The sequence below is a fragment of the Miscanthus floridulus genome, chromosome 5 (genome assembly GCF_019320115.1).
Source record: "Miscanthus floridulus cultivar M001 chromosome 5, ASM1932011v1, whole genome shotgun sequence".
Lineage (NCBI taxonomy): Eukaryota > Viridiplantae > Streptophyta > Magnoliopsida > Poales > Poaceae > Miscanthus > Miscanthus floridulus.
Window position 1 is genome coordinate 120,048,596 of NC_089584.1, and position 17,270 is coordinate 120,065,865.

General features: G+C 42.9%; 2 protein-coding genes across 5 annotated transcripts; both read right to left on the minus strand.

Annotated features, from left to right (window-relative positions):
• Positions 1-2,521: 2,521 nt before the first annotated feature.
• LOC136453301 (chorismate mutase 1, chloroplastic-like) lies at positions 2,522-6,005 on the minus strand. Its single transcript, XM_066453873.1, has 6 exons — positions 5,755-6,005; positions 4,691-4,904; positions 4,520-4,606; positions 3,593-3,736; positions 3,189-3,281; positions 2,522-3,044 (listed from the first exon to the last, which is right to left on the minus strand). Exons 1-6 carry the CDS (start codon positions 5,919-5,921, stop codon positions 2,808-2,810), a joined length of 942 nt encoding a protein of 313 aa, XP_066309970.1. The 5' UTR covers positions 5,922-6,005; the 3' UTR covers positions 2,522-2,807.
• A 4,409-nt stretch (positions 6,006-10,414) lies between these two features.
• Positions 10,415-15,044, minus strand: LOC136453302 (clp protease adapter protein ClpF, chloroplastic-like). Of its 4 annotated transcripts, none has more exons than XM_066453877.1 (11): positions 14,864-15,044; positions 13,915-14,229; positions 13,561-13,620; positions 13,386-13,477; positions 13,087-13,165; positions 12,916-13,009; positions 12,291-12,403; positions 11,684-11,729; positions 11,192-11,232; positions 10,929-11,099; positions 10,415-10,856 (listed from the first exon to the last, which is right to left on the minus strand). In XM_066453877.1, the coding sequence occupies exons 2-10, from the start codon at positions 14,077-14,079 to the stop codon at positions 10,944-10,946; spliced, it is 846 nt and encodes a 281-aa protein (XP_066309974.1). In that variant the 5' UTR covers positions 14,080-14,229; positions 14,864-15,044; the 3' UTR covers positions 10,415-10,856; positions 10,929-10,943. The 4 variants fall into 4 exon arrangements, with proteins under 4 accessions (XP_066309974.1, XP_066309973.1, XP_066309972.1 ...); XM_066453876.1 differs by having other exon boundaries at positions 13,915-14,243; XM_066453875.1 differs by having other exon boundaries at positions 13,915-14,329.
• Between the last annotated feature and the right edge of the window lie 2,226 nt (positions 15,045-17,270).

Below are 17,270 nucleotides of genomic sequence, written 5' to 3' on the forward strand. Positions count from 1 at the left end.
ATCTGTACTCTTGTCTCCTTCCTTGCCTCCTTTCTTGCCCTCTCCTCCTCTAATGTCATCCATCTCTCCAATCCCCATTTGACAAGCCCAACGTCGATCGGGTTACAAATACCGCGCTGTCTAGCAAACTCACGCATCTTGTCTTTGTGATGTTTAACGAAAAGGTTGACGTAGTCAGGTCCATATCCCCTCTTTCGTGCAATTACTTGCTTCCCCTTCGGTTCATCCAAGAACTTAGCTTGACCATCATAACATTCACATCTGTATTTCCTAGTGCTCTGTTCAAACGATAAATTATATCATATATGTCTTAGCAAAAGAAACAAAATACGATTTCATGGTTACCACAAAAATAACCAATCTCATCATAGTCAATCATATGGCCGCAATAATGGCCTATTCCAAGCTCCAAAGGGACTAGACCGTAGTTGGATTTAACACTTGACTGGCGGTGCTTTGTAAATTAACCTTTCTTTCTTCTTTTGCTTTACTTTTGGAGGTTCTTCGGGCCATTTGTTCTTAGGACCATACAACCACTCCTTGAAACGACACTTCGTCATTGAATACACCTAAATAACGTGACATTAGTACATAGCTCAACGTTTCAACACATACACTTTGCACTTACTTCATGCTTGTTTGGACACACAAACTCCAACATATTGTCAGGGTTTATCACGGCTCGGTCTTTGTAATGGCACAGAGGAGGTTCCTCGAGTCATCTAACTGCGGCTAAGTGCTTCTCCTTAGTCGTCATTGGAGAGGGGTTAGGGGGAGGTGGAACCCACCGCTCGAAGTGCTCTCGTGGATGTCGCCCTCTCCACCAAACGTTGAAAATGAGGTACATGGGGTCAAACTTGTCTGCACCGTTGATTCACTGAAAGAAAAAAACACCTCTCATGGGCCTACACAACAAAATTCCAACAAAATATTAGTAATCTAGTAATACAAATGAAAAAAACATACGGAAACAATTACTTACATTAAAATGACTACATGTGTAGAAGCAACGAGCCGCTGTGTCCAGATGTCTCGATTGAAACACGTCGACCGGACGACCATAGTCACAGTTAGGGACAGGTAGTTCAGGAGGGACGGGAGCATCTTTGCTAGACTCGTCGGGGTACAATTCTCTAGAACGACCCGTTTTCACCATAACTGCTCCCGAAACATGCCTTCCATGTAATAAAACGGTTCAAATTAAACATCAATCAAAACAACACAAATTAATGTAAAATATAATTATTTGCAATGCAACTAAAATAATATAACCGACAATTATAGCAACAAAAAAATACATGGTAAACATACTTCTAACTAAATAATTAACCTTAACATTAACAAAATCAAACTTCCTTCAAACTGTATACCATAGTTCCCAAATATAATTTTTCTCCTAACCTTAACTCACATTTATAATATCATATCTACCATTCAAACGAAAATAAAATGTGCGTCATTACCTTAAACGAGGATGAAGAGGGAGGGAGGCGGCCGGGGAATGGAATGGAAAGGAGGGAGGCGGCAATGGAGGGCCGGGCGGGGGGCGGGCTGCCGGCGTTCGTGGCGCGGCGGCCGGCGGCGGGCTGGCGCGGGCGGACGCGGGCGTGGCGGCCAAGCGGCCTTGCTGCTCGGGCATCAGGACTGGCCGCGGGGGTTTTATTCGGCTCTGCCACGCCACGGATCTGGGCACGGCAGTGGCGCGGCAGAGCCCTACCACGTCACCGATCAACGATTCCGATCGTCGCCACGTCAGCCCGCTGCCGCGCCACCATGTATGGCGCGGCACAGACATTTGGCCACGTCAGGGCAATAGACACGGCTAAAAGTGTTAATTTAAAAAAATGATCATGTTAGATTTAAAATTAGTTTCCAAAAAGTGTTAAAATTAAAAAAAAAATTCTACTAGGGGGTTCAGGGACCATCTCTTCTCAGCTATCCTGTCGACTTCGGCTCCAACTCTTGGAGATCCGTCGACACAAGCCGCTCGTCGTCGTCCCCACTCCAGTCTGAAAAACCCGGGCCCTTGCTTAGCCGCGTGCCGGTCATGCTCAGCCAGGCCTGGGCGGCCACGTGAGCTCAGGCGACCGGCACCTACCCGGCGGCCGCGTGCTCACCCAGGCCGAACGCTCGCCAAGGTCGCCGCGCTCGACCAGAGTCCCAGACGTGGTCAGGGACACGCCGTTGGGCCTCCACGCCCGTGTTCGCCAAACGCTTCTCCCCCAACCGGTTCGGCGCCGAATTGGGCAGGTGCGATGTGCGGCTAGGAAAAGATAGCGGAGGGGGCAGGCCAACGTCGTCTCGAGCCAATAAATAGTATTTTTCTCTCACAATAAATCAATCAATAATATTTTAGTCATGACTTATCAGCCAAACGAACATGACACATATAAGTGGTACAAGTGCAACTTAACAGAATTTGCAAAAAAAAAAAGTACAACTTAACAGATTTTAACAGGAATGGCAATCAAGAAAATGCAAACTTGGAATACTGGCAATCAAAGTAAGTTGAAAATTTAGATGGCACTTGACAGGATCTGTATAAATTCCAACGACGATGAGAATTTACTCCGATTAAAAAGGGCACCCCGCCAAAGAAAGTGGCCCAGCATTCCATACAGGCTACAGCCATTGGCAGTACGCACGAGGTGCGAGTAAGCCACAACTCCACATTATATTCTGCATGTTTCTTGCCACAATTCCACACATGGTATATTTTCTATCATGTCCCCAAAATGGGTACTTACCGATGTTCTGGCTTAATGCCAGGAGTTCGGATCTGGCAGTTTACAGCTATATAAACGCACTCAATCCAGCCTCCTAAGCAAGTACGCGATTTGAACCTCCTTGGTTAGCGGCATGATTCTGTAGCTGTACAGCTCGGCGACCAAGCTTGGCCTCATCTTGTACACCGGTGGGTTGCCGTTGTCCTCAGCACCAATGTTCACCTCTTGCCCGAAGATCTTGGCTTTGGCTTCCACCCTCTGTTCGATAGCACGCTCCACCGTTTCATATGTGAGAAGGTGCATGAGTTGTTCACGGTCCTGAATTTTGCAAAACGTGACAAGAAATAGACAGTTTTTTCAAATGAATCGAAATATCATTTTGTTCTGAAACTCTGAAATAAAACAAAGAAAAAGTTGAAATACTAGTACTAGAAATACTAGGGTTGAAACAAAAGCACAGACCTGGGCTATTATGGCTGGCATGTAAGCTTCAGGGGACTCCTGAAACTTGGCCTCTGCCACAAACATCCCATAGTGGATCCTTTTAGAGAGTGCCTGAAGTATGGAACAAGGAACACAGAATAAGGAAAGATTATAAAAAATGCAAAATTGCACAAGTCACCAGCAAACATCAGCTCAGTACTACGAAAATGACATCTCAAGAAATCACGGTGATAGGAAATTTTGCATGGATTGATGCAAAATTTGGCTTGACTTTGTTTGCTAAAATATATTCTTTTAACTGAATGAAAACTGCAGCAGACAGAGCAAAGGAATTTTTATAACCTAGTTGACTGGAACAAAAGCAGATGTGCACCCAAAGAACTAAAGCTGAGTAGAGGATTTAACATGAATATCAGCTGTACCTGCAAGCAGGTCGTGTCACAAACAGCACTGGATCCAGCATTACCATCACTTCCTTCTTTCACCAATCTTGGAAGAAGTTCATCGAAATACATTTTCCAAATCTCTTTGTTGATATTTATAGAATCAGCAACGGCATGCAAAACCTATGCAAAGGACAAGAGTGAAGTATGAATCCATCTAAAACTTACTAACATGGTCATAAGACCAGGACATCTCATTGGCATTATGAATCTTGCAACTGATGACAGTCCAAATGCAGCATAAACAGATGTTTCATGTTGCAGATGGATCAGGATGGCACTATGCCAGCACTTGTAGAATATGACAAGATTCATGCAGGTTAAACCATCCAATGATTAAATTGAAGCAAAGTGCTAAAACATCATCAGTGGATATCCTCTTGAAAAAAAATGCAAATAATGCTACTTTCACCTCTGATCTGATCCACCTACAGTTCAATAGGAGCTTTTGGATTTACTCAAAGTCAAAAGAGCATATGTTGTAATAAAAAACAAAAAATAACCCCATCACTCAACGTAATACAATAAAGAGCTGTTGAGCTCATTCCATAATATATTGAAGAAAGTAGAGTATATATTAATAAACACGGAACTTTTTTGGTCACTTGTATCTAAGGTCTGTGGGCTGTGGCATTTGCAATAATGATAGTGCATTCAACAAGTCACAGCACACTGTCACTACCTATATGTTGTTCACTAACTGAGCATTGCTCAATATATTAGCTAGCTGTACAAGCCTTTTAATTCAGATGCCAAACAACTGTATCCAGAAACACATTTATTTTATCTACCTCCATGAAGAAAATGGTACATTAGATTGCAAATGATGGTTTATATCTCTTACAGTGACAAAGAAACCAAAACAGTCATCAAGAGAAACATTTGACAACCAAGAACGTGCATTACCTTTGGGTACTGTATAGGTGGCAACCGGGGCTCAGGCAGATCCTCAGGAAAGAAAGGGTACTCATCTGGGCTATTGTATCTCCCAACCTATGTTAAAAACATTAGCATATGTTATTCTTTCACATGCCATGATCAATTGTTTTTGTAAAAAAAATGTCCAAATGGATTCACCTGTGCATGGAGCTTTTCAGTTTCTCTAACCATATATTCAACCAAAGATCCTTCAAAACCATCCATGTGGAAAGCTTTGCTATCATATGTATCAGCGTTGTAACAATACTGGGCTCTCTCCAAGAGGCCAAATATGATGCTGTCTTCTAGTCTAATCAAAACTTGTCTAATGCTATCCAATTCAAATATATCACTTCGATCAACCCTCTCTTCCCTAATAAAAGTGCACCATTAAGATAAAGAATGATCAGTTCCTTCAGTATAACTAATAGTGGATTTCGTAAAAAGAAAGAGTTAAGCATCACAAAGACAGTAAGCCTTTGTGCAAAAAGCAACAAGATTAATATATATATATATATATATATATATATATATATATATATATATATATATATATATATATATATATATATATATATATATATATATATCCATGTCAGTTTCCTCCTTAAGAGCTAAGATTCCACTTACGTATCCGGAATAGTTTCATAAAAATCAAGGAGATTTCGTCACAAAGGAATTACAGCATCTGAGTCGTCAGAGGTGTGGAAATTTCCACGGTTTAGTTACAAACAATATACATAGTGACTAGAGGCTACAGCATACTTTGGGGATAAGTCATGACTTCCAAGGTCAAGTCTACCACCAAATAATTCAAGCTCACATGGTATGGTATTAAGCAAAAGGAGTAGAATAATCAAACATCATGTCATTCGTTAACCCAATAATAAGCTCCGCGGGACAGTTCGACAGGAGGTCCCCAAATTCTAGAATTAGCACACCAGCCACAAATTGGATGCCATGAGCATCTCAAACAACATGGATGATCAGGTTCAGAAGGGCGAATCTCACAAAAGGAAACCACAACAACTACCCCAACTGGGAACCAACATCCAACTCCAAATAAGACCCGGAAAGTACCACACCACGACCAGGCCTACAAGCACAAGCACAAGCACAAAATCATCCGGATCCAGCGCCACCCCCACATACCTTCCAGAAACCAAGCGCAACAACCGTTCATTGAATCAAACAATTTGTTATTAGTGAAGGAGGTTTCATACTTGACCATGGGCGTCACGGAGTTGTTGGCCGCGCGCAGCCCCTTGGTCCTGGACGCTGCTGGTCCGAAGGCAACGCGGCTCGTACCCTGCGGCCCGCGGGCGAGACCTCCCCGGTGAGCAGCCGCGGGCGACGCCGCCGCGGCCTTGGTGCCCAGCTTGGAGGCCATCGCCACCTACCACCTCCACCACGAGCACCTTAATTCGGGACGCTCGCAGGAAGTGGGGGAAAGAGCATGTTAGGCCAGGAAATGCCGGGGGTTTTATTTGCAAAAGAAGGTGGACGTGGGGCGGAGGGAGGGAGTGGTAGGTGGGGAGGGGCCGATGACCGTGGCCCATGGGGACGCAACGTGACGAGAGACTCCAGTCTGCCAGTCGTGGCTAGACAGGCGACCAGGAGGATGGGGAAGAGGGACCGGAATCATGGATCCAGCCATCCAGGGGGCCAACCGGGCAACGGCGTGAAGAAGAAACGGCTCGAGGGTAGGTTGGCCTTTGTTGGGTGGTCAGACGCGCGGGCGTGCCGTCCTGGTTTTCGATGGAGGCGTGAAGCTGGATGCCTGGATGGCGTGGCCGAGGGTCCGATAGGGTGGCAGCGAGCGCTTCTGATTTGGTGGACCTTGGGCGGCGCTTGGCGCTGCCCCGTGCCGCCTGCCGGGCCGTGGTGGCTTGAGTGCGAGCATCCCCGCCTTCGGGTCAGGAGCGGTGGCATCGCCATTTTCACCTTTTTATTTACACGTGCGATAATTGACGAGGATGGACAGAGGCGGAGCCAAGATTCACCTACAGAGGGTTCCAACCTACAGAGCGATTGGATCTTACCGACCGCGTGATTCGTAAAATTAAGGTCATCGTTGAAACACATGTAGCTGAGTCACGCACAATGAAGACAAAATGCTAGCAGGTTCCAGCTCACAGAGTGTCGACAATCCTGTTTGGATTGGATCTTACCGACCGCGTGGTTCGTAAAATTAAGGTCGTCGTTGAAACATGTGTAGCTGAGTCACGCACAGTGAAGACAAAATATTGGCAAGTTATAGCTTACAGAGTGTCGGTAATCCTGTTTAGATTGGATCTTACCGACCGCGTGATTCATAAAATTAAGGTCATCGTTGAAACACGTGTAGCTGAGTTAGGTAAAATGAAGACAAAATGTCGGCACAATAGATCCTTTGGTGTGATTGTTCGTTACTCTCGTGGCCAACATTTTGTACTGTACCACAATGAGATCTAGATGTCTGCTTAAAAACTATCCACTTTGATAAATCATCTTGAATCTCTTCGTCCTAGAAAAATGCTAAATGTCTAAACTGAAGATTAAAAAAAAAGTCATTACTCATAGATCAGCAGTTCACAATATATCTATTTTATTTAGACACTTAACATTAGAAAATCAAGAGATGTGTTTGAGAAAACACTATACAATTGATTGCCCCCCCTTGCCTCGGATGGTAACCACGCGCGTGGAAATCACCTAGGTGGTTTCTATATTAATAATTAATATATACATGCAGCTAACTATGGTATTATGGCACTCTCAACACAAAAACCAAATGGTTTGTATAGACATTAATTAGTGTGCTAACTAAAAGAGATACTGATGTGACATTATAATTAGTGAAGAGAGAGAAGGAATGGGTTCTTATATAAGAAACTACGTCTACATGAAAGCCAATATAAGAAGACATATGATTGGTATGGTATAATCTACACCCTCCGTCCTCTAATATAAAGAGCCAAAGTTCAAATTTGTACCAAAATACAAGGTATTCTAGGTCCTTGACCCCTACTCTCCTCTGTCTTTTTTGGTAGGAAATTTTGAGATTCCTTTTAAACTTAGCATCATCCAAAACAACCAGCATTAATTAAGAAAAAATAACAACTGAACTACTACCTCCATCCTAATTAGTGAGGACAAAGTGGTCTTTTGCCAAGCACCTTATTTTGTCTTAAAATCACTTAAATGAATCCCTATTATAGAACTAAAGGAGTAGAAGACATTTGATTGAATAAAAATTAATTTTGAAGAAACTATTCAGTGAAAAAAATGTGATATCTATATGTAGTATCTACTTGACTTTGTAAGTATGAAAACTATTTCATAGTCTTTGGGTTGAGACTATCCTTAGTTATATTAACGGGAAGAAATTAGTAAATAGCTAACTGTTAGCTAAGTGGTAGGCTCGAACAAGACAAACTGGCTTATTAGTTGAGGATCAAAATAAAATCTCAACTAATTTTTAGCAACAAATTGTAAGTTGTATGAATCTAAATAGGTCTGAATATAATTTTTAGCTAATTATTAGTTGAGTAGTAGATATAAGTAAGACATTAACTGGTTTAGTAGCTACTCCAGGTGGTGTGGGACCTAAATAGGTCCGAATATAATTGATTTACCATAACGTTTTATTGTCTCACTTTTGGCTCGACAGTTCAATTCCCATAACGATTAGGGAAAACCCATTATCTTAAACAAAGAATCATTTGGTTGCAAAGTCGCTCAAATATTAACTGATTGTGTGATTTCACAAGCTATATATGAACACAAGGGATTAATTCAGGGTTTGCTACTACTCTGCATAGGATTGAATATTCTACATGGTTTTTGCAAATAAAAAGGAGCCCCGGAACCCCTAAGGTTTGTCGGTTGAGCCCCGCAACGCCTCGACGCGCACTAGCCCTCCGCCACGACAAGGTCCATCTTTGCCCTTCGACGAAGATGCTAGAATTATGAATGTAACCATAACCGAAAAATAAAAAATAAAAAATAAACTTAGCACCACATATTTTGGTACTTGCCACAACTGATTTTAGTACCATCCTCACCTATTTAGTACATTTAGGTATTTTTACATTGGTACTTCCTATTTTTCTATCGTCCGATTTCGTCGAATGGATGTCTTATATTTTTTTTAACCACTGTAAAATTTATCATATATAGATCATGACATGGTAACTCGTGAAGGAGAAGTACTAATTTTCAACAGTTCCAATGGTGTAACTTTTCTGACCACCGCTCGTGTAAAAAGAAGGGAATCCACGCCGTTTCTGCGCTCCATCTTGGCAGTCACAAAGAAATGTAGTCTTCAGCTCTATTATGATTGTATCTTTTCCCCCAAAGAAAGGCTAGCACAAGCAGTCAACGGAAATTGTTATTTCCACATCATCCCCTGATAGCAGAGTCCAAACAACTACGGCCTTGATTAGTTTCTCCCCTAGAGTTTACTTTCTGTCACAATGAATGTTTAAACACATACATGAAGTATTAAATATAGACTAAAAAATAACTAATTGTACACATTAGAGCATCTCCAAAAGTTTCCTAAATCCTTTTCTAATCCTAAGTTTTTAGAAAGATTAGAAAAAAAATCCTCTCCAATAACTCCTAATACTTCATTGCAAAATTTACGCACTTATAAATCTTTCTTCCCCAGTTCGGCGTAACTTTACACGGACGCGACTCGCGCGGATACGGCTTCCTCCTCCACACCTGAAGCCAGCCGGCGGCGCCACCTCGCATGGAAGCGACGACTATGCTTCTTCTGTTCACCCTCCTCCTCGCCGGGCAACGAGGCTGCACCTGCACGGCCTCTGTTGTTGCCGGTGAAGGCGGGTTCAGCGTGGACTTCATCCACCACGACTCCGCCAGGTCGCCGTTCCGCCTCCCCGCGCTGTCCCCGCATGCCCGCGCGCTCGCGGCCGCGCGCCGCTCGCTCCAGGGCGAGGTGCTCGGGCGCTCTTACAGCTGCGCGTCTCCCGCGGCCGCGCCCGTGTCCGCGGCCGACGGCGGCGTCGAGTCCAAGATCATCACCCAGGTCGTTCGAGTACCTGATGTACGTGAACGTCGGTACGCCGCCGACGCAGTTGCTCGCCATCGCCGACACCGGACGAGATGATCGCCCGGACGTAGAGGTAGTCGATGAGCTCACGCGCGTCCAGCGTGGTGGCCGCGTTGGCGGGAATCGGATCGTACACCCACAGCGACGAGTCGTACTGGTATTCAAGTACCATTTGCTCGTGTGTATATGTGTATATTCAAATAATGCTCTTGGCCGGCTACACGCCTGCCTACACGTCTGTGTTAAGAAGCTTTGCGTTCTGTGTGTCACTGTGACTGTATTTGAATACTGAGTATTGGTGTTTTTTCTTTCAAGAAAGGGGAAAATGTCTACTCCTGGTACATCTTTGGCTGCTGGATCTCAAGCTGCAGCTGCTGGTGCATCTTCGGCTGCTGGATCTCAAGTGCAAGCTGCCGACGACGTGCGCGAGCTCCTCCTGCCTCAACATAATTCACGTGGCCCCAAAATTGATTTTTTAGATATCATTTATTAGAAATTCTTGGAGATGATATTCTTTTTTTCTCCCTAAATCTTTTTAGGAGTTGCCAAACAACAAGTTTTTAGGAGAAAAATGTAGAAAACTCTTGGAGATGCTCTTACGACTAATTTGCGAGACAAATTTTTTAAGCATAATTAGTCTATGATTTGACAATGTTGTGCTACACTAAACATGTGCTAATGATGAATTAATTAGGCTTAATAAACGTCTCGCGGGTTATTGAGAAATTCTATAATTTGTTTTATTATTACTATCCGAACACTCCTATATGACACCCCGATATGACATCCCTAAACTTTACTCCCTAGATTTAAACATGCCTACATGTGAAGCCTTCGCATAAGTTATTCGAGATTCCAAGTTGCCAGTATTACATATGCACAATTGTCCATCAGAGGGTACAGTACAGAACTAGATAGATCTCGGAGAACTATACACAGAACATCCATAGGGATATTTTTTTCTTTCTTCCTTTCTTTTATTTTTCGTTTACATTTATCGATGGTATAACGTAAAAGCAAGGCACATGTAGCATTGCTTAATCGATTGGTGACAGTAAAACTCTAAAAAAATAATCTCCGATCTGCAAGGTTGGACGGCATATACAGAGGATAACTGCAGGCTACTGAGGATGCCTAGTTCGCCAACGGCTGTCTTGTCTTACATCTGCCATCTCAAGCTATATACCAGATAGTTCATCACTTCGCATCTCAGTTGGTGGCGGTGAATAAAAATGGTTCCAAAACACCTCTAGCAACATGAAGGCACTGCATAGACAGGGATTAAAGCTAAGTTTGCAGGTCAGTTTGATGATGCACAAATACCATTTTAAGTGATACCTTGCCCTTCAGGCTTCAGCTATTTGTGTTGCCATCGTTGTCACTTTCATCTCCAGAAGCTTCATAACGTGGCTGGTCATACTTCTCACGGAGCTGCTTGATAGGGATGAAATCCCCAGCTGTGTCCTCACCGTAAAAGAGAAATTCAATGTAGGGGTGATCAAACCTTCCCTACAGTACAAAAAGGGAACAATATTACTTAAGCTCAACAAGTACAAAACCCGAAGTGTTGACCAACAATCATATGAGGAACATATACCCACTTTTTCTGATTCTTCAGCTGGAGAAAGATTCTCTTCTGCGACTGAAATTCAAAACTGAAATATCAAAACTGCACAAGTTTCTTTAAAGGTGCATGTATCTTCGATAATGAAAACTGTGGAATAGCCTCTATCCTGTTTCAATTTCCATGCACCCTTTGACTCATAAAAGTTCATTTTAGATATAACTATGAAATTGTCGAATCATAACAAGAGATGCATTATTTTATCTGGCAATGCCAAATTTAAACCCTCAATTGCATATATTAGAACAACTATTCTTTTTTCTTGAATTAGCAGGAGGGGTGTGTATCAATGTATTAATAGATAGTGGAATGGTTCTCGTACACTGCCCCTTGGGGAGAAGTGAAAAAAGGAAAAATAAAATTAAAAAAAAAGATCTCTAGATTAACATGTGCATCAAAGGAAGAGAGAACAATTGGCCAAACTGGGAACAAAAAATATCAACTAACAAAAAGAAAGAGGAAAGCATACCATATGCAACCAGCAGTTCTGGATCAACATAAACATCAACCAGGACCTGAAACATTAAACAATAAATTAAATAGCATGCCAAAGTCTCAAAAGACCAGAAACTGAAACTGATAATGAAGAATCAGCTCACAATGCATTGCTACATACTTGTATTGTATACCTAAGAAAATTGGTTCTAAGAGGATGTGCACCCAGAGAGAAACAGCTCATTTAACAAATGTCAATACTCAATACTGCTTGATCATGGGCTGTCGGCTGGGCCTTATGGGCTGGACAGCAGGAGGGTAGGTTATTTCAATAATAAATGTCACAGAATAGAAACAATATCAAAGTCCTGATATAGGATTATTAGCAATTTCAGGACATGTCTGCGAGTGTACAATTATGAATTCATAAATTGTACAAGCATGTTAGTTATGATCAGGTGAACAAACAAGTTAGCCTTTGCCAGGATTGTCATATATAACATGTTATCATTCTGCTAATCTAGTGCAGCTGCAGTTTAGTGTAAACTTGACAAAAATAGCTTACTATAATCTACAAGAAAAAAGTACTGAGATCTGCTATAAACTGTGGATACTGATACAACTTTGGAAGCTGTACTTGCCTGATAAAAAGGTTGATTTGGACCTTTAGACAGCTTCTCCACATTTGCTGTCTCCATCCAGGACTTGGATTCACAGCACACCGGATCCATGCCACATATCACGCCTCTATATCCTTCAGCATGAGTGCATGATGGTGCAAAATTGAAGTCAGGGTGAACTAGAGTATTCACCAAGTCAACTTTAAAACCAAATACTAAACTATGGATTTAATCTCAAAAGCAAATGAGGATGAATAAAGCTACAGATAAGCTTTATCAACAGATTGAAAATGAAGAAACACACTAGGCAGCCTAATTACATAGCTTATATAAAAATCTAGAAGTTATTACGTTAGTTCTGGTTCAATCCAAGCTGATAGTGTAGAGTATTTTTAGTGAATCTGGTTCAATCCCAACTGAAACAATGAAAATAAGGACTTGAAGGTGCCTTTCAAAGATATTGAGAATGTTGAAAACAAATAGCACAAAGTGGACGCCTATTGTTACAAAAAGAGGACCAATTTAAAATGCTTTTGAGTGTCCATATTGTGAGCCAAAGGTTTTGAAGAAAATGCATATTCATTGAGATTATGCATAGCTACATAGGACAAGGTGAACTATATTTAGATTGTATAGAAATACTCACCATGTATATTGTGACGTACTTTCTGCCCTAATCGAAAAGCATATTTCACATTTTGATAAGCAAGAGCTTTAGCAGATACGGCAAGAGACTCGGCCTACATGACATTAGAAGTTCATATGTAAGTTACTGAACAAAATAGTCATAAGACTAGCCCCCCTCAGTTTTTGATACCTCAAGTTTGGCAATGTCATCACGGAGACCAGCTGCCAAAGCATAGTTTTCACTGTCAATAGCTTTCTGCAAATCTGCACTGTAATAAAAGGGGGGAAATTTAAGGTAGCTTCCAAATGGATCGATTTTGGTTGCCCAATAACTGGTTTTCCCTCATCAGATTTGCTACGGTATAGGTCAAATAACAAAGGGGAGCACCAGAACATATGAATTCTTCATGTGAACAATGTGTATGTGAGAACATGTACAAGTGCACTCAATCTTCTTATTATCATGGAACGCTTGAAATGGTAACATACCGCACACGTAAAAGATTTAGAGCTTTGTCTTGAGCTTCAGTCTTTGGTGATCCCCTTTTAGCTTCACGCTGCCTAATAATTTCTGTTTCAATCTAGCAAAAGGGTATCTTCTTTAGCAAGCTCTCATCATATGTATTCCCTTCCCATGAACTTGGAAGTGAAGTTTTTATGTTACCTCGGTTAGTTTTTCTCTCAATTGCTTTGCCACATCAAATTGTTCTATATTCAATGCATACTGGTAAAAACCAAACAACCAAGAGTGAGCCAGGAAAAATCAAATAATACTCACAGCAGTGTAGTGATGGCATGTTCAGTGTTCAGTAAATAGACCATACACTAGACAATAGATCAGTGAAATAATAGGTATATGAAAAACATTAGCAGCTGGAGCAGTAGCTTCTGTTTGTGATAGATTATAGAATGCAACGGTTTAAACAAATAAAATCTGATCACAGGGAGAAGACATCCCCCTGGTTTTGTCTTAAGAGAGGAGTGTTGAGTACCCAAGAATAAATAAGCAACTACTCACTTGTATACGGGTCTGTAGATCCATCTGGAAGTAGAAGATCAAGATATCTTCATTAGCAGACTCACTGCGCTCCAGCCTTGCATCATTGCTACGTCCATCTCCTCCAAACAACCATCTAGCATTAGTTCTTACAGCAGCATTCATTCTTCTTCCATTGGCCTTCATTTGTGGTTTATGCACACACCAATGCAAAGAGTACAATCCCTGGCTTACTGAATTAACCTCACAAGGCAGCCTCACATCGTTCCTTGCGACACAAGCCCCTCTGCAGTTTCCTCCATGGGGTGAGGCAACTGAACCGCATATCGAGATGCCCTGCATTATATGGGCTTGAAACATGGGGCAGTTCAATCACAATTTGCGCAGGTCGGTCCAAATCAATGGAGGTCGCCTGTGGCAAATGGCATCTCCAATTCTGGCAAAGCACGAACTGAATAATAATAATATTATGAGCACAGCAACTTTTGCCTCGTGCACGCAAAACTTTCAACAAATTGCTTAATGCTCTGAAACTAGTAAGGTACTCTGTCAACTATTCAATGCTTGGGACTTTGGCCTCAGGAGACAGGACTGAGACACTGAGTGGTTCACGACACCCTACAATTTGTTACAAGAACGAAGCAAGGAACATCAATTTCTAGCTTGTCTATAGATTGAGGACAATCTGTTATTCTGTTCACAGTTACAGGCAATCACATGGGTCTTTAATCCGCGCACGCGCACGGGCCGCACTGACGCCTAACGCGAGCGCGCAAAGGGGGCAGGCGATGGGGTGAGCACGAGAAGCGTCAGGCATTGGGGAACAAGCACCGGGCCGAGCGGCGACCGCGCATGGCAGAGCAGCGTTGCAGCGGCGCTCCGCCGCGGTGAGCAGAGCTAGATTCTGTATGGAACCGAATTTGGGGAGAATCTTCAATCCTAGTGGTGTGGGGAGGGATAGCTCACTTACCGGAACCGGGCGACTGCTCCTGCGCGTCGGGAACGGAGAGGGCAGGAAGGTGACGGGGCCGAGTGCCCGAGTTACAGCCGCGCCATACTGCTTCTGCAGACTGCAGTTCTGCTAGCTACTGTTGGTGTGGATAGAGAAGAAGGGAGCCTGGTCGCCTCACCCCCTCTCCCCTCACCTGAACCAGTCGCTCTGGAAACTGAAAATACTCGAACCGTGCATACGGCCCAGATACTACCAGTACCAGCATACCGGGTCAGCCAGGGGCCCAGGAGGCCAGGACCACTCCTTCACGGCTTCACCAGTTTTGGATGAGCCCAAGATGCATCCCTCAAAATCTTACTAGCACCTAAGATGTTGTAGATCCCATTTAGGACTTGTTTGAATGCACGTATATTCACCTCAATCCACATGTGTTGAAGTGAAATAAGGAGCGACGCTAGGTCTAGCTTGCCGATTGCCAGGCACCAGGTAAAAAAATGTTTTACCACTAAACAGCTTTGTTGACGTTAAGGATGACCCAAAACCAACACACCAGCAGGGCCTTGGACGTCCAAAGAGGTTGCACACAACCTGCAACGCAGCAAGAACGTGGCGTAATCGATCAAACCAATCTAAAGATCTATGAGACCGATGTAGAGCCTGTTCTTGGCTGGAAAGCTCCCGAACTTCTCCCGGGAAGACCCGTCAGGGAGGAGCACGTGGAGGATCTCCTAGGACCAGTAAGGCCGCCTAGGATGCCGCTGAATCTCGCCGGGAAACTCAACGAACAGCTAGAGGGGTTGAGAGAGGGGAATTAGAGCGTAAGGAGTTGATAGATTGGTTTGTATGACGATTGGATAGATGAGAACTCAATCGGCCATGATCCTCTCATATATATAGAGGGGGTGGTCTTATCCCAGTAGGAAACCTCTCTAAACCCTATTTTCAAGTTTCCCATGAGTTTAGAACAGTTCGGATCGGAATCCAAAAGGCCAGATCCGAACAGGATTTTCTGTCAGGTATGTCGGAAGTTCCGACTTGTGTCGGAACTCCCGACAGTCGGAACTTCCGACTTTTATCGGAACTCCCGACGTAGGGATAACGCCAGATACCCGAGCAGATTTCTTCAGGCTTCCCTGAAGTCTCGACACCCGTCGGAACTTCCGACAGTCGGAAGTCCCAACTTGGGTCGGAACTCCCGACAACGAGGCATCTTTCCGAGGGCATAACTTCTTCATCCGGACTTCGAATTAGACGTTCCATATATGTTTTTTGACCGTCTCGACGACAGGAACATGATGGTGAAGTCCATTTCACATTTTGACAACTTCACAAAATGAACATTTTTTGTTGTCAACATATGCCCCCCTGTTTTCAGGTGAATGATGCATTAACCTAAAAACACTTATTCAAAACCAAACAGCGACGATACCCATCTCATCGGCTGCTTAGTAACTAAGGGCGATGTATACATCGGCCATTTTTTCTAAGGGCGATACATGTATCGGCCATTGTTTGGAGAGCACTTAGGCTTCTTGCCAAACACTTGGAAAGTACCCTTTCAAGTACCTCCCGTTGAATGCTCTCGTGAGACGTTCACCTTGCAATGTCTCTAGCACATGAATTTCTGAATATAACTTTGACCACTTTGTAAGGACCTTCCCAATTCGGTGACCACTTGCCAAACTGATTGCTCTTCGATCCAATTGGTAGTATAGTTTTTCACACCAATTCTCCCACCTGGAAGGATTTGCTCCTGACTTTCTTGTTGTATGCTTTGGCAACTCGAGCTTTATCTTTCTCTATTTCCTTGAGAGCTTTTAATCTCACATCAGTCACCTCATCGATATTATCCATCATCAAATCATGATACACAATAACTGATAAATCATTTTATTTAGCAAGCCTGTATGCATCCAAATTCACTTCGACAGGCAACACAGCCTCTTGGCCATATACTAACTCAAAAGGAGTAACCTTTGTAGCACCATGCCTTGAAATGCGATGTGCCCATAGAGCCTCAGACAAAACTTCATGCCATCTTCTTGGATTCTCCTCAATTTTTTTGATGAGCTTGATCAAAGTCTTATTACTAGACTCAGCTTGGCCATTGGCTTGAGCATAGTATGAAGATGAATTGAGCAACTTGATCTTATATAATTCGGCAAATTCCCTCACCTCTTTAGACACAAACAATGTCCCTTGATCTGTAGTTAATGTTTGAGGGATGCCGAATCTATGAATAATATGCCCTAGTAATGAACTCAATTACTTCCTTATGTGTCATATTCTTCAAAGGAACTCCCTCGGTCTACTTAGTAAAGTAATCCGTAGCAACTAACACAAATCGGTGTCCCTTCGAAGATGGAGGATATATTTGGCCAATGAAGTCTAACCCCCAACCACGAAAAGGCCATGGTTTCATGAT